Source organism: Musca autumnalis, unplaced genomic scaffold, assembly GCF_047663935.1.
Source record: "Musca autumnalis isolate F117 unplaced genomic scaffold, ASM4766393v1 scaffold_3, whole genome shotgun sequence".
In the NCBI taxonomy this organism is placed as follows: Eukaryota; Metazoa; Arthropoda; class Insecta; order Diptera; family Muscidae; genus Musca; species Musca autumnalis.
In genome coordinates, this window is record NW_027411866.1 from 32,872,976 (window position 1) to 32,896,627 (window position 23,652).

Below are 23,652 nucleotides of genomic sequence, written 5' to 3' on the forward strand. Positions count from 1 at the left end.
GGGAGGTACCGATATATGGGGGTTATACCAAAACATGGACCTATGTTGACGATGCTTCGTGGAGATGTTTCATGACCACTGAGAACCTCAAACGTCAAATTACAGCTAGTGCGGTTAAAAATTTTAACTAAAATGCTCAAAATAGCGAAAATCGGGAGGTACGGTTATAAGGACCTATGTTGACGATGTTTGGTGGAGATGTTTCATGACCACTGAGAACCTCAAATGTCAAATTGCAGATAGTTCGGTTACAAATTGTGACTAAAATTCTCAAAATACCGAAAATCGGGAGGTACCGTTATATGAGGGCTATACCAAAACATGGACCTATGTTGACGAAGTTTTATGGAGATATTTCATGACCACTGAGAACCTAAAATGTTAAATTACAGCTAGTTGTGGCTAAAATTCTCAAAATACCGAAAATCGGGAGTTACCGTTATATGGGGACTATACCAAAACATGGACCTATGTTGAAGATGTTTTTTGGAGATGTTTCATGACCACTGAGAACCTCAAATGTCAAATTACAGCTAGTTCGGTTAAAAATTGTAACTAAAATGCTCAAAATACCGAAAATCGGGAGGTACGGTTATAAGGGGGCCATACCAAAACATGGACCTATGTTGACGATGTTTGGTGGAGATGTTTCATGACCACTGAGAACCTCAAATGGCATATTACACCTAGTTCGATTAAAAATTGTAGCTTAAATTCCTCAAATTGCGAAAATCGGGAGGTACCGATATATGGGGGCTATACCAAAACATGGACCTATGTTGACGATGTTTTGTGGAGATGTTTCATGACCACTGAGAACCTCAAATGTCAAACTGCACATAGTTCGGTTAAAAATTGTGGCTAAAATTCTCAAAATACCGAAAATCGGGTGGTACCGATATATTGGGGCTATACCAAAACATGGACCTATGTTGACGATGTTTTGTGGAGATGTTCCATGACCACTGAGAACCTCAAATGTCAAATTGCGGATAGTTCGGTTAAAAATTGTGGCTAAAATTCTTAAAATACCGAAAATCGGGAGGTACCGTTATATGGGGACTATACCATAACATGGACCTATGCCCATATTCTTTGGGGTATAAGTTTGTTGATCACTAGGAACCCTAAGTGCCAAATTATAGCTAATTCTGTCTGCGAATGTGGCGAAGAACGTCAAAATACCTCAAGTCCGGAGGTACCGTTATATGGGGGCCATAGCAAAGAGTGGACCGATATAGCCCATCTTCGAACTTGACCTGCCTATAGAAAAAAGACCCTCGTTTGCAAAATTTCAGCACTCTATCTCAATTATTGCGGACGCTAGAGTGATTACAACAGACGGACGGACAGACGGACATGGCTAGATCGTCTTAGATTTTATCCTGATAAAGAATATATATACTTTATAGGGTTGCAAATGATTAGTTCGATGTGTTACAAACGGAATGACAAACTTAATATACCCTCCATACTATGGTGGAGGGTATAAAAATTTTATCGTAGTAAAAAATAGTAGCTTCTTGCAGGTTCTGGAACAGAACAATAATGTATGCAGTTTAATGGAAATTGTAATATTTTAATAAAAACTGTGATACTTCGGTAACTGAGTGATTATTATCATTTTCAGTATATGATCATTAATTTTATAAAAATTTCGAATTTTTAGTCTTATATAACACTTATATTAAACTGTTATTCTGATATATAACTGTTATACAGTTCTAAACTGTACCCATATTACTTTATATGCCTATATCAATTAGATTAACTCATAAAACCGTTATTCACTGAGAATTCTGTGGCACATTTTGGATCATGTATAAAGTTCAATGATAACTGTGATACATTTCCTAAAACTAGTGTACATCACGCTCCTATAATTTGCTATATTTTACTATATGAAAACTGTAATATATTTACTAAAACTGTTATACATCACGCCCCTATAATTTGATATATTTTACTATGTTTATTGACATAATAAATAAACAATCAGTTTTAGACATGTATAACAGTTAAACTAAACTGTTATACAGCTTTAAAAACTGTTATAATGATATAAAATATACTTTTATATACTAAAAACAACTATGTTAGCTGAAATATGAATAAGCAACCAGTTTTAATCATGTATAACAGTTATACTAAACTGTTTTAACAATGTTATAATGACAGAAAATGTACTTTTATATACTAGCAACTATTTTAGCTTATAAGACAGCTATAGAAAATTGAAATTTAGCTGTAAAAAAACTGTTATACGACCTTCCCGCAAAATATTAAATTTCACAAAATGTCCTATTCCATATTGACTTTCAACTTACCTATATAATTTTCCCGTTTGCCATTCTAAAATAGTGGCCAATATTTTCTGCTCAAAAATCGACGATAAGTAATTCCTGATTCTGGCTCGAAACGACAAAGGTTGCTTAAGACCCGTATACAAATTGGGGACATACGATGACTCCGATGGATTGCCAATCATACGATTAATGAGAAATATGGGTTGTACCATAAACGATAGAATTATGGGGCACTGAAAGTGGGCCCCCAGACCCAACATAAATTCATTCATAAAATAACCCAAAATCATAACATCAAAATCTCCTGCTTTATGTTCTTTAAGAAATTCCAACATTGTCGAATGATTCATTGTCATATTGGCTAAAAATAATATTTTCTCAATAATGTTATAGGCTCTGCGATAAATAGGCAATGGACGATTAACCATTTCCTGGCTAAATGAACTATCAAATGTTGGTCCTTCGATGGCGATAAATTTAAAGTCAGCCTTACGATACTTTTCCTTTGTGGCCTCATCATCATCGCCTATGCTGGCCAAAACGGTGACTTCGTGACCAGCTTCGGCCAAGGTTTGTGCCACAGCACAATGTATAAGCAAATGTGATTTAGAAGGTGATGGGAACACACTGAGAATGCGTGATGCTTCGTTATTTTGAATTAAGGCAACGCAGGCGAAGCCTATAATTACAAAAACAAAACCCAAAAAATTCATAATAGACGTAATTATATTTAATTACAAATAATCGACTTTTGCTGGTGCGCACAACAGCAACAACACCAATAGCAAGAACAACAGTGATGAGCAAGCGACCACATCCATACAAAGACGCCAATGTTGAAAGCAGCAACGAGACGTTGACGTTAGCAATCACTGGGAACAGCAACAGCGGAGAAAATCACAGCCGTTTACTAAAAGTAAAAACACTGTTCGAAACCGTAAGTACATTGATACATAATAAGCGTTTGTTATATAAACAGCAAGCTGGGGAAAATCAACGGACGGTTGTGTTTTGCGAAACACGTGAATGTCTTTGTGTGAGTGCAAAGCCCCCCAAAACAAAACACTATGCGTTTATTAAGTAAGCCGGCGCAAGACTGATCAATTATAAATTGCATTGGCAATCAACTTATTAAACACGCAAAAAGGGGAAGTGTGCGGCTCTCACTCCAAAGAAAACACGATGTGTTCTCTCTTTGCTTGATAAATCCAATTTATATCTCTTACCTTAAATGGTAAAGAGAAAAATTCCTTTTGCTTTTCAATTGAGTGGTGTCTTATCAATAATGAGAGTGGTGTTTAAACAATAGGAACGTTGCCATTTTGGGTATTTTCGACCAAAACACAAAATGGTCGGAAAATAAAGGCATCTTAAATTACCAATTATCCGGGAATGGCTGCTTCCATAAATAACTAGGAGATAGGTGAGTGTATGTAGATGGGTGGTTACACAAATGTAGCGTGTTGTGCGGTTCCAATCTACATGCAGGGCATGTGTTGGGTATCGTGTCAAAACAAACTCAGGCGGCTGCATCGTTTTGGGCTAAACCACAAGTGTTTGCCGTGACAGCTGGCGTTCTTCTGCTGCGAAGCTGGCGTACTGCCTGCTCAAGTGCTTCTCGCTTGTACCTCTCTAGATCATAAATATCTCTCCAAACGTGCATGGGTCGGGGATGGTCACGGTGGTAACATTCAAGCAGGCACTACATCGACAACATCTTGTTGAGCTGATGCACCTGTAAGATCTTCGTCTGCTTAGTAAGATGGTATCAAAAATAGGCATCCCGTTCCAGTCCTCACGGCGGCATTCTGGCATGTTTGAAAATATTTTTCACTGCGTAGCGCAAACATTTACATACACTGGCGCTGCATAGCTTACCATAGATCGGGCTATTGCTTTGTAAGAGGTCAACAAGGTTTCTTTGTCAGCACTCCAAGTACTGCCGGCCAAAGTCTTGAGAACCTGTGGTTTACGCGGACTTAAATATGCTGTCGAACATTACACCCAACATCTTGGGAATGCTAGTTCTGGGAATCAGGGCACCATTGACCAATATGTTTAGGTGGAGCCTCTTTGCAGCCGCCCAGGTGGTGAACACAGTGGCAGTGCCGAATTTCAGCGATGTACAGATCAAACAGTTCCAGTATATCATTCCGCCTTGAGGAACACCGTGTGTCACTCTACAGATCGTTGATGAAAGTCTTCTCTGTGTCCTCGATCAGCGGTATCATAGGCCTTCGAAAGGTCAAGAAGCAGACGAACTAACTTGAGGTGGCTCTAAGTCTATCGACTTATCAGTTGATGAAACCTTCCGGCCACCGATGTGCTACTACATCGGCCAACTTCGTGAGGTTTTCAATGATGGCTACTGGAACCTGGTTGTAGGGTATCCAAGACGATCCGGCCTGTGGTCTCTCCTCGAAGAATGGGGTCCCTCCTCTCACTTGATAAGTTAGGGATGAAAATCGCGGTGGGACTTATAACAGGTCAATGCAGAGCGAGATCTCTAACCTCAAAATGGGATGACAGTGGCATTGAATACTGCAGACTATGTGAAGATGAGGAGGAGATAGAGACTGCCGAACATCTTCTTTGTAGGTGCCCTTGTTGCAAACAAGCGGTACCGAACACTGGGTAGATATGAGATAGATACTCTGACCTTCCTGTCTAACATAGATCCTATTGTTCTACTCAACTTTGCCAAACATATATCATGGCTTGGCATGGGTCCATAACTACTAAATACTAACAAATTTCTTATATTTTCCAGTACAACATCATCTCTACCTCCGCATCAAAACTTCTCATCTTTACATCCTTACCTCATCTGTACCTCATTATCATCATCTCTACCTGATCATCCTCATCTTATTTCACCACATCAACATCCTTACATCTTTAAATCTTCAACTATAACCTTCACAGGATGAACACAATGAACCAACGGTCTCCAAGTACAAGATGGCTGCGCATCCTTAAACCTCACCTAACCTAGATCAAGAACCACCATGACTGTATGATCGCACGGCCTGTTCTGCTTCAGTCCTCAATTGATATGTCTGGGTCATCGACTTCTTATTTCAAACACTGCTGGGAGAAGTATTTTCTATGTCCTCGAGCAGCTTCGCATGAAAGACCTTCGATAGGTCAAGAGCCACCATGACTGTTCGGTCGCACGTCCTGTTCTGCTGGTTCAGTCCTCGACTGATATGTATGGATATAGGGTACAAAAGTGCTATGTTACTGCCTCACATCATAGGGAGGATTTGTGTCTATAGAATCTTCGCTACCGGTGACAGGAGGCAAGGCGCAACATCGGTGGTATGTCTACATTAAACAAATCTACCTCGGCAGTTCTACCTTTGCTTCTATCCCCATACATTCCATGTACAAGTATGGGCCACCAGAGTCAACCTCAGGCGAGATAGGTCTGTAGTGGACAGATTGGTGTATAAAGAATTCCAGTTGTCCTGCTCCTCCGCTTCTTGTACGATTCTTTAACAAAACTTTGTAAGCATCGCAACGTTGCAAGCTACATGTGATGGCGAGATTTGTTTCCTGGATCGCGTCTACCGTCAAGGTATCTTGGAGCTTTTAGGAAGTATGTGCTTACTCCGGAAAAAGTTGTGCCGTCGTTAAGAGAGCCGCAAGGACAACCTGTAGTGCGATTCTCTAACTCTTTTTTTGAGTTAGTCCATATTTACATTTGGCAATTTTCCTTGCGGCAATTGTCAGTTTGTGGGTAAGAAAAGGTGTTGAGAGGCAAAGGATTCCCATATGCCTCAACTCTCTCTCCTACAATTTGACAATTGCCGCAAGGAAAATTGCCTAATGTAAATATGGACGAACTCAAAAAATTAGTTAGGGAATCACACTACAGGTTGTCCTTGCGGCTCCCTTAACGACGGCACAAATTTTTTCGGAGTAAGCCCATACTTCCTAAAAAGATATAGCTCAAAATCGGTTTTTACGAGTTTAACCCAGACTTTCGTTATTTTCGGATACAAACAAATATTGTTTTGTGGGGTTTCGACTTTAATATATTAAGGAGATGTTGTACGCTCGATACAAATCGTTTTTGAAATAGTAATGGTGAGTATAAATCAAAAAAATGTAGAAAATATACGACGGACCTTGTAAAAATTGCTTATTTTGAGTACTTTAAGCTGTAATTACGTCATCGGGGGAAGTCATAGGATCGATTTTGAGCTATATCTCAAAAACAAGAGCTGATGGAGAAAAACCGGGACCGGATTTGAAAATAACTCGCCGATTTCATCTAGAAACAACTGCAACTTCGGTTGAAACAAAAGTCCTGTTAACCAGTGTTATCAAAATTGTAAGCATTTTAACTTTACCGATTTTTGTCGGTACATCAAAAAATGAATTGGAGAGTCGCACTACTGCTGAAAAATTCTAAACGATCTGTGAAGAGCTCTTATACTTTACTTTTTTCGAATTTTGTGTGGGAGATATTCCGAAGGAGTGAACCGATATAGTCCATATTCGAACCTGTAGGCCTATTCAGTAACTTTTAACAACTTTCGATATTGTTTAAATTTCTTTTGTTTTTGTAACAACAATAAAACAAACAAATGAAATTGTTGTAAAATAAACAATGAGTAAAGTTGTTAAAAAGTTACAGAATAGGCCCCCTGATATATAACTGTATGAAATAATACGATATGCAATCGTAAACTCCCTGCGAATGTTATCTTGCGGATTTGTCATTTTAGTTGGTGCCGTCAGGGTTTCATGGAGCTTTCTCTCAGGAGGTATGTGCTTGTAGCATGGTAAAGTGGGCCTCAAGAACAACCTGCTGGGAAGAATTTCAAAACTATTCGAGAAGAGCATTTAAACTTCACTTTTTCCGAATTTTGTGTGGGAGGTACCCGAAGGAGTCGACCGATATAGTCCATATTTGAACCCGATCTATACCTGAAAGGAATAATTGGACCAATTCAATTGCTCCCTTCGAGAATTAAGGAGTGTACCGATATAGTCCGTCTTCGAACTTAAACTATGTTTGGGCAAAATATTACGAAGTAGAAAATATGTTTCGAATCGAATTGGAGAGTTGTCGTGTGCACCAGACAAACAGGCGGACGGACGAACTTTGCTAAATCGACTTCAAATTGCATGAAACGAATTTCGTCCAAAAATATTCGCATTTTTACAATTTGGGAACAAACCCATGGCCCAGGGTTCTTCTCTATCCCGGTATGGACGCTAGGAGCATGCATTTCGGGATATGTTGCCGCTCTCATGGTGAAAAATATATCCAAACTTAAACACATATTTGTTGAGGTGATGGGCCCTACTTTTGTCGCCGTGCAATTAAGGTAGTTCAGTAATTTTTTAAGAAACTTCAATTACAATGATATAGTGTTCTAATGCTTCTTGACATAATGGTTCAAAAGCTCTAAAAATCCAGTTTTTTCGTCTTTTTTGCTAATATTGGTCCTTTTTCCATCGAAAACTGTAGAACAGAAAATAATTTCCAAGCCGACAACCCTATCATAAACTTTAAGGGGAAGTTTTCTAAATTGAGTGTTTTTTGTGAGAGCAAATCTCCTTATTTCCCCTCTCTTCAAACACACACACACAAAATGAGTGCTTATTATACACCACATTACCCAGCTAGCATTTGGAAGTGAGTTACTCACTTCCTCTACCAAAAGTAATCGCATTCTGAACTTCTTTTCTATAAAAGAGCGATACTTTATCATTTTACAATAACAAATGTATTACTGTTCAAATTAGATCGATCTGCAAGAACTACCTAGTGTCACAGAAGAAGATGAAAATTCTGCATTTGATTGTTTACACAAACAATTTACATTGTTTTACTATTTCTTCTCGTGAGAGAGATACGGTGAGAGTTTTACAGCTATTCCAAGTATTTGCAAAGACCAACAACAAGAAAAATATCATTCAGTTTAATATTTCAAGTGCGAAAGGTACGGGAAAGTGAAATTTCAAAAATATAATTAATAATTTAATATTTAATCATTAATAAATTGAAAAGTAAAAAAGTGCAGTGACTATATGATTGTGACTGACAATAAGCAGACAAATAATAATATGTATTGTGTATAATGTGAGTGATATTTAGATAAGAAAAAATAAATTTCATTTTCTTTATCATAGAGTGAATTTGAATATTAGAAAAAAAGCAAAAAATCGAAAAAATTCCAAAAAGTCAAAAGTGCCAACAGTACTTATTACACTCATTCGACAGAGAAAATTAAAACAAATAAGTTTGCAGAAATAATGATAATATAATAGTGGTTTATGAATACTAAAATTACTAAAATTTAATTTAACTTTTAAAATGTACACATTTTCGATTTTAATTTTTGTTTTATTTATTTATTTATTTATTTATTTATTTATTTATTTATTTATTTATTTATTTATTTATTTATTTATTTATTTATTTATTTATTTATTTATTTATTTATTTATTTATTTATTTATTTATTTATTTATTTATTTATTTATTTATTTATTTATTTATTTATTTATTTATTTATTTATTTATTTATTTATTTATTTATTTATTTATTTATTTATTTATTTATTTATTTATTTATTTATTTATTTATTTATTTATTTATTTATTTATTTATTTATTTATTTATTTATTTATTTATTTATTTATTTATTTATTTATTTATTTATTTATTTATTTATTTATTTATTTATTTATTTATTTATTTATTTATTTATTTATTTATTTATTTATTTATTTATTTATTTATTTATTTATTTATTTATTTATTTATTTATTTATTTATTTATTTATTTATTTATTTATTTATTTATTTATTTATTTATTTATTTATTTATTTATTTATTTATTTATTTATTTATTTATTTATTTATTTATTTATTTATTTATTTATTTATTTATTTATTTATTTATTTATTTATTTATTTATTTATTTATTTATTTATTTATTTATTTATTTATTTATTTATTTATTTATTTATTTATTTATTTATTTATTTATTTATTTATTTATTTATTTATTTATTTATTTATTTATTTATTTATTTATTTATTTATTTATTTATTTATTTATTTATTTATTTATTTATTTATTTATTTATTTATTTATTTATTTATTTATTTATTTATTTATTTATTTATTTATTTATTTATTTATTTATTTATTTATTTATTTATTTATTTATTTATTTATTTATTTATTTATTTATTTATTTATTTATTTATTTATTTATTTATTTATTTATTTATTTATTTATTTATTTATTTATTTATTTATTTATTTATTTATTTATTTATTTATTTATTTATTTATTTATTTATTTATTTATTTATTTATTTATTTATTTATTTATTTATTTATTTATTTATTTATTTATTTATTTATTTATTTATTTATTTATTTATTTATTTATTTATTTATTTATTTATTTATTTATTTATTGGTCATTGCCACTATTTTATGGTAAAATATGCAATATCTTTCAAACAATGTACTTATTTGTCGCCTAAAGGTACTATATCCAACAAGCATTTTCTATCGCCCATTACCCGAAGCAGTCACTCCCGGGCGATAGAAACACACATCCGCGATATCGCATTCTAATTGATGTAGGCACACCGTTCGGGAAGAAATGAACCACGCACTCGTTTCCTCATAAATGTGTCTCATGCGTTGTTTTTGAAAGTATCGCTTTAGTCCAGAGTCGAGAGTCACGATGGCGATATTTTTATGAGGAAACGAATGCGTGGTTCATTTCTTCCCGAACGGTGTGCCTACATCAATTAGAATGCGATATCGCGGATGTGTGTTTCTATCGCCCGGGAGTGACTGCTTCGGGTAATGGGCGATAGAAAATGCTTGCTGGGTACCTCCTCATTATTGTTCCCTGGCATTCCCTGAGCAATGTCTGGCATATATTTTTACTTGTTTAACTTTGGTGCTTCTTTGAGTGGGTGCTGGTGCTGTTACTGCTCCCCCATGTCTGGAGTAGAAAGAAAATACAACACACAATCAGTCATTTGTTCACAGCAGCCAAGTGTGGTTGAATGTTTTGTTGGTCTGTTGTTGTACGTGCCCCTTTTTTGTTTGGGATGCACAGCCATCATCAATACACACTAACGCGCATACACACACTTAACCACTACACTTGCAAAATATTGTTGCAATGTCACAAAAGTTTGGAGTTTACATGGATGGAGCGTCATAATTGCTTAGCTTTAGTGGGGATATACATATTTTTTTGGATGATATGTTTACGTGTGTATGAGTGGTGGAGTATATACATATATGTATGTATGTGGCATACATATGGATGTACAAGTGTATAAATAATATTGTAATGAAACAAACAAAATAACGAAGGAATACCTAAAAGTAACAACAACAACTTGTGGAAAAACAGATATGGAGCCTGATTCCTTTTCGACTGTTGTTATTGTCGTTGCTGCTGTTTTTGTTGTTGTTGCTTTTTTGGGGGGATTGTCTAATTATGTGCAGATAAAGATGATGTATATGCCGTCGGATATGTGATATAAATTGTATTTTTTTCTTGGTGATGAAAAAGGGTGAAATTTCAAAGGGTTTCTGTGTGGAAAAGGGGGAAGGTAAAGGGTATGAAAATATGTACATAATACATACATATGTATGTACATATTTTCATGTTTTTAAATATGTTTTTGGTGGTGGTTATTAATGAGAATTTGAGAAAAAAAAATATTGATAAGGAAAATATAAAATGGAGGATTTCACAGCCGTGTTTATAATGTGTTTTTTTTTTTAAATTATGTTAAATTGGAAATTGTGATGGAAAAAATCAATAATAATATTAAAGAAAAAATAGTATATTTAGAAGTTTCCATTCAAAAACGTATTTAGAGAAATAAGGATGCTGAGCTAATTTACCCTTTCTCAATATTAATTGGGAATAAAAACCGTCATACTACGAATTAAAGACCAATCTATAGAAAACATTGGTAATTAACAAAAGATTTAGATCCATATGAAACCCAACTACTGTTTGGAGGACTAACGGGAGAGAGAAGCGAAGACGAATAATATATCTGTTCACATAGCCAATCCTCTTCAAACGTCAACCTCACCCACTGTCCACTTGAGACTTGGTGTCCTCTGTTCACGCAAACGAGGCTCTGGCGACCGATCATGGGCGGTATAACCCCAAATGCAGCACGGAAGAAATGCCTGCAGCACTTTTTAACTGGAGCACTTCTCTCGACTCCTTGTTTGATTGTGATGGGATCAAGCAATAGGGATGGCAGCGGATGAGCCAATGGTATGGCCAACGGTGGCGCCCAAAGATCTTCAGAAGATTTACTATCAACATACCCTTGCCTAGAGGATGGCTAGCGGCCCCAGCACTAGGTGCGGATGCGATGGCCCAATCAGCCACCCATCTTTAAAACACCAGATTACAGAAACATCAACAAGCAATATAAGAACTGATAACCCCTCGATGACGATTTAAAACCCGGTTTATAATTGGAACATGGAATGTAAGAACTCTCTCTGAAACATCGAGACTCTACCAAGTCCAGAGCGAAATGTCAAACTACCGAATTCCGGAACATTATCACTCAAAAACGGATACAATTTCATTTTCTCTGGGAATGATATTAGCAGAAAAAATGGGGCCGGGATAATATTATCACCAAAGGCGAACAAAGCCCTCCTTGGATATAAGACCATATCCGAGCGCATAATCATGGTAAGGCTTAACTCAAAGTTTCGCAAGATATCCATCGTACAGTGCTATGCCCCAACGGAACCAGACGATGAAGAATCAAAAGACCTATTCTACTCTCAGCTTGATGCAGTTATTAACTCTCTACCGAAGGGGGACATCAAGCTTATTATCGGTGATTTTAACGCAAAAGTGGGTTGCAATAACAGCAATTTAAGCACTGTCATGGGCGCACAAGACCTTGGGGACATAAGAAACGAAAACGGCGATAGACTGGTTGACTTCTGTGCTAGACACCGTTTATTTATTGGGGGCACAAAGTTTGCACATAAAAATATTCACAAATACACATGGGAATCCCCAGATGGTCACACACGAAACCAGATTGGCCATATTCTCATCAGCAAACTTTTCCTGGGATCGCTGATGGATGTAAAAACGAGACGCGGTGCCGATATCGATAGTGATCACATGCTGTTAGTTGCTACTCTACGTTTACGCCCGGCCGTTGTAAAGCGTCAACATCAAAAGCGCAATAAACTAAATCTTCTGCAACTGCAAAACCCAGAAGTCGCGCACAGATATAAGCTAATGCTTACTGAAAGGCTCCAAGGAAGCAACTCGAACACATGGGAAAATATAGCAGAAACGTGCAGAGAAGCAGCGACCACCGTCATTGGAACTGCAAAGCAAACTCTAAAGCCATGGATAACAAGCGAGACTCTCGAGGCAATAAAACACAGTAAGCGCCTACGCAATATATTACTAAAATCCAAAACAAATGGAGCAAAAACACAGGCCAAAGCTAACTACCGTTCCGCCGCAAATACTGTTAAGCGTTTAGCTCGTAGAGACAAACGTTTATATTACAATAAGCTAGCTGAACAAGCAGAACAAGCTTCTAATATTGGCAATATTCGTGGTGTATACGAAACAATTAGGATCAACAACCAAGGATGAACACGGACAGGAATTAAGCAGCCCTGATGAGCAAATAGATCGCTGGCATCGGTTTTTCAGCACTGAAAACCCTTCAGATAATGAGACACAGCCATATACTTCTACTTCTACATTACGCCGCAACCCGAGGAGAGATGTAAATACAGATCCACCTACGTATGAAGAAGTATTAAGAGCTCTAAAGTCACTCAAAAATGGTAAGGCAGCTGGTCCGGATAACATACCCTCGGAACTACTCAAGTATGAAGCGGAACCCATTGCGCAAACTATCACCCCAATTATAAGAGACGTGTGGAAGACAAATGTCTTTCCCAACGAATGGAAAAATGGCACAATTGTTACAACCCCAAAAAAAGGTGATTTGACCCAGTGTAAAAATTGGCGAGGAATAACATTGTTAAGCGCAATTAGCAAGGTAATGGCACAACTTATACTACACCGCATATCTCCAGTGCTCGATTCAATTTTACGGAAGGAACAGGCGGGTTTTCGCCCTGGTCGATCGTGTGCAGATCACATCAACTCCTTACGTATAATTATAGAACAGTCTGCTGAATTAAACTCACCTCTCTATCTTTTATTCGTGGATTTCGAGCGAGCTTTTGATACCGTTTACCGAGATGCTATGTGGAACGCCCTTATAAATAAAGGCCTCCCTCCTAAAATTGTATCCCTAATCAGGGAACTCTATAGAGACGCCAAAACGTCCGTCCGTTTCAACGGCAAAGAAAGTCTACCCTTCGAAACCTCGAGGCCCCCCATGGCATTCGTTGGAATGTAAATGATTTCCTTGGCGACATCGATTATGCAGATGACATTTGCTTTTTCGCCCACAACTTCGACCACATCAAAACCAAATTGGAATCGCTTACCCGAAATGCCTCAAAAGTTGGTCTAAAAATAAACACCGCAAAGACAAAGCTTATGAGATTAGGCACAACAAGTCAAACGCCACTCTCAATAAACGGACAAATTATCGGAGACGTAGAACACTTCTGTTACTTAGGTAGCAAGATTGCCAAAGACGGCGGATCAGAAGCAGATATCAGCGATCGTATTAACAAAGCTAGAAATGCGTTCCGATCACTCAATAAAGTCTGGAGGTGTAGTGCCATATCAATCACATCTAAAATTAAGATATTTAACTGCAGTGTCAAATCCAGTACAAGTTCTGTCATGTCAGCCCGATTTTATATAACATCAATATGGTACTCAGTACCAATTTAAGGCAGAAATGAAAAAGGGCAGTAGAAAAACATTAAAGGTATGGAGAATATGCTACAGGGGGCTGGGTTAGTGATATAACCCTTATTAACCCAGATAAAGCCACTGGTCGTTTAAACGCCACAAAAAATGGTTGCAAAAATTGACGTAAAACTCTTGTTTTTTCAAATATTTTTGTGGCGTTTTTTGCATTTTGTTATAGTATTGTCTGTTATCTGTCATTTCACGCTTACAATGCTTCATTTGACCTACGCATTTCCAAGCAAATGGCCTAAAACCCAAGCTATTAAAAAATCGACTTTTTTGTAACTTTCGACTTTTGATGAAAAATTTAAATATGCAATAAAAATTTACTCATAAATGTTAGAATCGTATAAAGTCAGGGATTTGTTAGGAATATAGTAAGAGTATTTTCTCAATCAAAAACCAAGGGATTGGCATGTAAGGATACACCAATATTACCCTGCAAAGTTTTTGGCACTTTTAAAAGAAGGCCCAATTGCAGGAAAACTATACGTTTTAGAGAAAAAAGTTATTTTTTTTTTAAAATGCTTAAAAAGTTTCAAATATATAATTTTAATAAACAATTTACAGTTTTCTTGCAAAAAAAATTCTCGGCGCTAAGTGGGTTAATAAAGACTCTCATTATTGGCTAGTATCCGATGAGTGCTCCTTTTCCGACCACCGGAAGATACTCTTCCAAGACTCCAAACAACAGCCGCCAAGGATGATAGCCCCGCGAAGCATGTAACAAAAGTTTTTGGGGATGGCTATGAGGCCTCCTGCCCACTATCTCGCCCAGGCAGGAGATGTCAGCTGTTACGGTGCTCAAAGAAATTAGCTAATCATAGGAAGATCAAGCGAATTCTATACAATAAAGCTAACAAAACGAAGTTGACAACAGACTGGGAGCACTAAAGGTGTATTTCAATACGAGGGCTGCACAATAACTTTCTGGCTTAGGTAACACTGCGTGTTGTCAGGCACCAATTGAAATCTTTTTTGGAAAGTTTGACAGTTTTTAGCCTAAACGTACTCAGGCCAGTTTGACATACGACCATGTGTTGTGTTTTTTACAGTGAGTTGATCATCAAAAAAGGGAATTTACTTGTGAACACTTTCGTCCGATAATTTTTCACAAATTTAAAATTAAATGTTTGTATATCGATAAAACTGGTTTTATGAATTCAATCGTGGTCAACACTCGCTAAAAAACGAAGGTCGTGAGGGTCGCACAAAAACGGACGTTGTGCCAGAAAAAAATTAAGCCGCGCGTGAATAGATAAATCAAGATCCCATGTTATGTACCGTAAGATAGAGCCATGCTTGGGTATTTCTTCCACCAACTGACCGAAAAAAACGTGGAATTGATGGGTCATCCACCGTACAGTCCAGACTTGGCACCCAATGACTTCATCTAGAAAAAATGGCGTGGTTAAGCGTTCAATCAGCGTGGAAAAACTGATTCCACAAGTGGTTTGAGCGCATAAAAAATATATAAAAAATGCTGGAGACTAATTAAGAAAACAATAAAACTGTTGTTGATGGTAAATATTCCCGTTTTCATTGTTAGGCCATGAAAGTTATAATGTAGCCCTCGTAAGTACAACAGCAAAATCAAGACGACTAAATATTCGATCTGCTTTAAGGAGTCTATAGAGCCAGTCAAGAACGTAACCAGATTCCGTAGGGTTCTTTCGAAGTATTTCAAATTCTTCGGCAGCATCAAACGAAAAGATAATACATGGACAATAGGGTTATGACTTTTTTACAACCTCGTATCCCTGTATGATATTTTGATGAGTTTTTACATAAGATTGAATAAAATCTTAATTATAAAGTGATTCGATAAAAAAAGCCTCCGCACAAAAAGCTTTTAAAGTTTTTATTTTTCAGAACTTTTGACAATTTTTTGAAATCACTGTATGCAAGGTATAGGGGCACACGACATAACCAAAATCACATAACCGCTTGTTACTCACTAATTTTATCATCATCGTATTATAACATAAATATCATTTTATATTATATATATTATATATAACTTTATTTCATATATCATAAAAAATTAAAAGTGGTTTGTACGGGACCTTTTTTAAAATTTTAATGGAATAAAATCATTTTAGTCATTAATAGGCAAAAAGCCATTCATTCGCGCAACAGGAAACAATCTTTTTAGAAAAACAATTTTTTTTCATTTCTTAGAATTTTTTTTTAATTTTTTTTTTTTTCAAAGTGGTTTGTGCGGACCCTTTTTTTTAAATAAAATGGAATGAATGGTATTTTATGCATTAATGGGCAAAACTTCATTCATTCTCACTACAGGAAATCATTTTCAAGAAAAAATGTCAAAAAGTCATAACCTTAATGGACAAACAGTGGTCTGTAGACTCGAGCGCCCATGCGCTCCAACCGCACGCAACCATCGAGGAGATCATAAATCATAAATCGTTCCAAAATAGAAAGGACAATAAACACCTTCAGACCCTTTAAATCAACCGGACTTTGAATCATACCTGCAATGCAGAATAACCTATCGGTGGCACTGATACCACATCTTGATTATATTTTCAGAGCTTCTCTGTGTTTATCGTTCATTCCGTTTCTATAAATGGAAGTCACTGTGACACACATCCTCAAAGCGGTAAGTAAAGTCGCACACTTTCAAAAGACCAAACACCGATCAGCCCATATTTTTCCATTAAAATCTTCAGCTAAGCTTGAATTCATGCGTAATTCTCTACACAAATCAATTGGATTGATGGAATGCTCAACAACAGGATATTCAACTCAAACAACGGTGAGAGTTTCATTCGGAAGTCTGTAGTCAGGGACACATTACAAGCTGATTTTCTATCACCACTACTGTGGATTCTAGTAATAAACGAAATACTTAAGGAATTTGTTTAACTACGAGTCAAAACAAGCGCATATGCTGAAAACGTGATCATCTTCATTAGCGGGAACTTTCCACAAACTATATCGGAACTGATGCAAGAAGCTCTATTCAAAGTATCAAGATGGGCACACAACAACCCATTAAAAACGGAGCTGGTTCTATTGAAGAATAAGAGGAAAATGAAACCATTCACCCTTCCATTGTTGGATGGAGTCACCTAATACCAAATACCACGGCATAATTCTGAACCACCAATTAACGTGGAAATTCCATATTCATGCAAGAATTTCATTCGGCTGGAACGGGGAACTAAGACCATCCATTGGATTCGTACGCCCACCGTACGTTCAATTATCGTTTATGGTTATCTGTAGTACGATTCTCTAACTCATTTTTTGAGTTACCGACAATTGTCGGTAAAATGCTTATACTTCGGTAGTTACCGATGATTTTCGGTAAGTTAGCGACGAATAAAAAGCATTCGTAAAGTTCTACCGATAGCAAGAGTGTTGTCAACTTTTATTTGAACTTTTCATTCATAATTTTGCGTTTTAATTTTACCGATTTTTTCGGTAACTCAAAAAATGAGTTAGAGAATCGCACTACTGGTGTGGTGGAATAACTTGTACAAGGTATCTTATTATCGTAAGTTCAACTACTCCGAAAAAGCGCAGCATCAACACTAATCCCCGGTGCCATGAAGAGCACTCCGCACCGCAAATGAACTTCGAGCCAATAAATGTACACATAGCTCAAAGTGAGCCTGGAACCACAACTTCCCACCTCTAGACGGTATAGAGATTTATACCGATGGCTCTCACAAAAGTTGAACAAAAATTCTAGTGCCCTCCAAGCCGAAATCGTTGCAATCAAAAAATATGAAAAATGTATAAGCATTTTAAAAAGGGGCATAGTTAAACGGTTGACTATATACCTAGCGGCCCTAAATCATTCAGATTCCATACTATCAAGTTGCGGCTGTTTTGGACTGCAATCATCCCAATCGTTAGTTTGCGTTGTATAACTTATTTTTCAACACTTAATAAGGATGAACACAATGGAACATAGGGCCTCCGAGCAGCTACGCATCCTTTAACCTAATCTAACCACTCCTCATCATCCATTTTGTTTGTCACCGTAGGATTTTCGGTTCATTGTATCGGAACTTGTTCACGAAAACAAACTGAATTTTTGTAATCCGCATTAAAAGGACTAACATCGAACAGTCCCTAAACTGCATTTAGGCGAAAACTTTGAACATTTGCCAGAGAGGTACCCGGGCGGACGACCTTCTTGGAATTTGAAATACGTTTGATACTAATATTATTTTTGGCAAAATTTCGGAAAATCACTTCGTAAATTCTGGTACTCATGAGTCATTTAGTCGAGTTGTTAGAGTTTGTTGCTTGTTTTTTCGTAATATTTATAATTGTTTACATACAAATGTACTGTTTTATAGGATCTTGGGGTGTGCTGCTGCCTAGCTGTTCCTGGCTACGCCCATGTCTAGAAGTAATATAAACTTCTATACCAAATTATAAAGCTCTATCTTAAATATTGCCAGCTGTATCTTGATATCAACAGACTGACGGACGGTCGGAATGACGGACATATCGACTTAGAAAGAAATAATATGAAAAAGTAAAAAAAACGTTAAGTTCGACCGGGGCTTCCTGTCCACAATTCTAAATAGAGATATTTTGTGACCACGGGAACCCAAATGCTGGTATAACGTCAGAAAATGTATCAAAAAACTTCTTCAATCGGGCGACACTTTTATATGGGGGCTATATCAAAGTGTGGACCTATGTTGACAATTTGACAAACGTCAAATTGCAGGTACTTCTGTCAAAAACCTAGCTAAATTCCTCCAAATACCGAAAATCGGGAGGTACATTCACATTCTTAGTGGATATATTTCGTGACATCTGGGAACCTCAAACGTCAAATTGCAGGTAGTTTGGTCAACAAATTTTGCTAAAACCCTCAAAACACCGAAAATCGGAAGGTACCCTTGTTTGGAGGCTACAGCGAAACATGGACCTATATTGAGAACTTTTAATTGAGATTTTTTTCTGATCGCCGGTAACCTCAAATGTTAAATTGCTGGTAGTCGGTCCGAAAATAAAGCTAAAATTCTCTAAATGTCAATAATCGGGAGGTACTGTTATATGGGGCTATACCAAAACCTGAACCTATGTTGACGATTTTTGGTGGAGAGGTTTTCAAATGTCAAATTACAGCTAGTTCGGTTAAAAATTTTAGCTAAAATCATCAAAATACCTAAAATCGGGAGGTGCCGTTATATGGAGGCCATACCAAACAATAGACCTATGCCCATAACTTTTGGTATATAAGTTTGTTGATCGCTAGCTACCCTAAATGTCACATTATAGCTAATTTGGTTTGAAAATGTGACTAAAACCCTCAAAATACAGAAAATCGGGAGGTACCGATATATGGGGGCTATACCAAAACCTGGTTACACCTGGGAAGTTTTTGCGGTTACTGAAAATACAATGTTCATAGATGAGAAAAATCAAAAAACCAAGAAAATCGCCGGAGGGATTTTCAAATAAATAGCGGTCAAAGTTCAGATTTTTAGGGCTTTTTTAGGTTTTCACGATTTTGCTTGGAAACCGCAAGCCCTATCAAAATGGGGCAACATTTTGAAGCTGCAAAAATTTTCCAGAGGATTCCTAGGTTTTTATACCCTCCACCATATGGAGGGTATAATTAAATTTGTCATTCCGTTTGTAACACAACGAAATATTCGTCGGAGACCCTATAAAGTATATATATTATTGATCAGCATAAAATTCTATGTCGATTTGACCATGTCCGTCCGTCCGTCTGTCTGTTGAAATCAAGATACAGCTCCAATTTCAAAGATAGAGAGTCAAAATTTGGTACAGAAGTTTTTATTACTTGCAGGATGGTTGGAATTGAAAATGGGATATATCGGTCCACGTTTTGATATAGCCCCCATAGAACGGTACCTCCCGATTTTCGGTATTTTTAAGGTTTTAGCTTCATTATCCTACCAAAATGGCTGAAATTTGGTACGTAGTCTTCTTTAGGGTATAAAACTTTCCCCCAGAATTTTGTCGGTATCTGTCCACACCTTCATATAGCCCCCATAGAACGGTACTCCCGATTTTCGGTATTTTTAAGGTTTTAGCTTCATTATCCTACCAAAATGACTGAAATTTGGTACGTAGTCTTCTTTAGGGGTATAAAGCTTTCCCCTAGAATTTTGTGGGTATCGGTCCACACCTTCATATAGCCCCCATAGAACGGTACCTCCCGATTTTCGGTATTTTTAAGGTTTTAGCTTCATTATCCTACCAAAATGGCTGAAATTTGTTACGTAGTCTTCTTTAGGGGTATAAAACTTGCCCCCAGAATTTTGTCGGTATCGATCCACACCTTCATACAGCCCCCATAGAACGGTACCTCCCGATTTTCGGTATTTTTAAGGTTTTAGCTTCATTATCCTACCAAAATGGCTGAAATTTGGTACGTAGTCTTCTTTAGGTGTATAAAGCTTTCCCCTAGAATTTTGTGGGTATCGGTCCACACCATCATATAGCCCCCATAGAACGGTACCTCCCGATTTTCGGTATTTTAAGGTTTTAGCTTCATTATCCTACCAAATTGCCTAAAATTTGGTACGTAGTCTTCTTTAGGGGTATAAAACTTTCCCCCAGAATTTTGTCGGTATCTGTCCACACCTTCATATAGCCCCCATAGAACGGTACCTCCCGATTTTCGGTATTTTTAAGGTTTTAGCTTCATTATCCTACCAAAATGGCTGAAATTTGGTACGTAGTCTTCTTTAGGGGTATAAAGCTTTCCCCTAGAATTTTGTCGGTATCGGTCCACACCTTCATATAGCCCCCATAGAACGGTACCTCCCGATTTTCGGTATTTTTAAGGTTTTAGCTTCATTATCCTACCAAAATGGCTGAAATTTGGTACGTAGTCTTCTTTAGGGGTATAAAACTTTCCCCCAGAATTTTGTCGGTATCGGTCCACACCTTCATATAGCCCCCATAGAACGGTACCTCCCGATTTTCGGTATTTTGAAGGTTTTAGCTTCATTATCACACCGAAATGGCTGAAATTTGGTACTTAGTCTTCGTTGGTGGTATAAAACTTTCCCCCAGAATTTTGTCGGTATCGGTCCACACCTTCATATAGCCCCCATAGAACGGTACCTCCCGATTTTCGGTATTTTGAAGGTTTTAGCTTCATTATCACACCGAAATGGCTGAATTTTCGTACTTAGTCTACGTTGGTGGTATAAAACTTTCCCCCAGAACTTTGTCGGTATCGGTCCATGCCTTCATATAACCCCCATAGAACGGTACCTCCCGATTTTCGGTATTTTGAACGTTATGGCCTCAATAATCCACCGAAATGGCAGAAATTTGATATTTAGACTTCGTTGGGGGTACTCAAACTTCCCCTTTAAATTTATCGGTATAGGTCCACGTTTTGAAATAGCCCCTATAGAATGGTGCCTCACATTGTTTTACCGAAATTGCTGAAATTTAGTATTAAGTCTTCTTCATACACGAAAGTAATCTAATTATTCCATTTTACTTCAATTCAACTTGTGGTGGAGGGTATAACAAGTTCGGCCCGGCCAAACTTAACGCCGTTCTAACGTGCAGAGGCATAAATCTCGCATATACGTTTCTGTTGAGCGTATTGTCTGAACAACTAAAACCTATTGTTAATGGGATAATAGGATCATACCAATGTGTGGGTACCTGCGAATGCAGATGAGGAAGAAGTTGGTGAGATTGAGAGAAAATTGTCTTAAAATATTTATGGACCAACATGCGTTGATGATGTGCCAACCGTATCGAGGTAAAGCGCCCACGCCAAAAATGCATATGAACAAGAGTAATTTGACGGTATTCGCCATAAGAGATATCCGCATCTGTGACGGAAAACCAAGTTGAAGATGACATCACAAAACACGGCATCCAAAATTGGAAAAGTAAAGTGGAAAATCGGCCCGTTTGGAAATGTATTCTTTGTTCGGCTTATGGAAAAAAAAACTTTCTCTTTGGAAAATAAAGCCTTCTAAGTCAGGTGGCATATGCATTGGCCAACATTTGCGGATATTTTAAGAAGATTTTGAGGACTCAATACTCGTTACTTTTTTTTTGGAAATTTTTAAGGAATACGTTCTGATGAATATTCAATATTTTGAAGGTTATTTTCTGGCCAATATTTGGACCATTCTTCAGCACGATTTGATCCTCTTCATCTCTGCAATGGGCCCCCTGTACAATAGATGTCAAAATTATTTTATTGTCTTCCCATTTCTTTTGGTTTTCTACGGCAATTAACCTCCTCACTCCAACCTCGCTTAGCATCTTCCGTTACTCATGCCGACAATGACTATTGATTTCATCAATTAATGAAAATCACAAACACACCGACACACACACACACTCTCACACAACATTCAGTTAATTAACATTTCGTTTAGCGTAACGCTTTTCTTTAATTTGCATACGATAATAGAAATCAATTAAAGATTGAAATCACGTACTTGGGATGCTCCACAAAAATGAGATGCCAAGGCATGAATGTGTGCGGTAATGTCTTCTTCGTTCTACATACCTCCAACCAGAATGCCGGTGGTACCTCGCTACTGGGCAACGCATCTACAACCATGTCACATTAACACTTCACAACCACGAAAATGGGTAATAATTCAATTTTTTTATTTGTTTGATTTTGAAATAAACTTTGGGTGTGGATAGAATGATGGATGAGTGGCGTCGGGTTGGATAGATGGATGGAGGCATTAATAAACGGACAAGAGGTGAACAGCAGATACATAGGTAGAACATGATTATGAACAATGAATAAAAAGGGGTATAATTAAATGTTTACTTAGTTATTGTACAATTAATTTAATTAAAATAACAAAAGAATGTGATACTCCGTAATAAAGGGGGATGAGGGATCCACCTCTTCAATATGATTTTAATAATAAATACAAGCAATAAAAATATTATTGTGGCCACTTGAGGGTTATGTAAAGAGCAAAATAAACTAACTAACAAAAATCATGACTTACACAAAAGAAAGGGAGATAAGAGAGTAAAACATCAACAATTGTAAATCATTATTTCACATTCATAACCATTCTGTCTACCTTAAGTTGTCTCATTTTGCCAAGTCACCTAACCAAACTGTTACTGCGCCCTTATTCCGTAAAGTATATTCTTATCGCATGTGTTATTTTTAAACAACAACAACAACAGCACCTAACCGCACGTTATACAGGTAGGGTCCAGTATCAGAATATTGAAATGCTTACAAACGTGTGGACAGCGCACTTGAAACATTTCAAAATTTCCTTGTTGTTGTTGTTTTATAAACAACGTCGCCTAATCGTAAACACATATGAATGTGTGCATATTCCGACGTGATGGACATACTTATCGGCGTATTAAAAAATAAATAAAACAAAGATCTTACCCAAATGATTAGACAATTTGTAGCAACATTCATTTACAA

At 36.4% G+C, this 23,652-nt stretch overlaps 1 protein-coding gene across 3 annotated transcripts in view; it reads right to left on the minus strand.

Annotated features, from left to right (window-relative positions):
* Positions 1-23,652, minus strand: part of LOC141399643 (UDP-glycosyltransferase UGT5-like) — a 110,539-nt gene that overhangs the window by 62,194 nt on the left and 24,693 nt on the right. Inside the window, exon 1 of one of the 3 annotated variants that reach the window (XM_073978759.1) lies at positions 2,328-3,399. The exons of the other annotated variants lie outside the window; for them this stretch is intronic. Within the exon in view, the coding sequence (XP_073834860.1) occupies positions 2,328-3,019 (692 nt within the window). The 5' untranslated portion in view covers positions 3,020-3,399. Of the gene's footprint in view, positions 1-2,327; positions 3,400-23,652 lie in introns of those variants that run through there. 3 annotated transcript variants of the gene reach the window in all.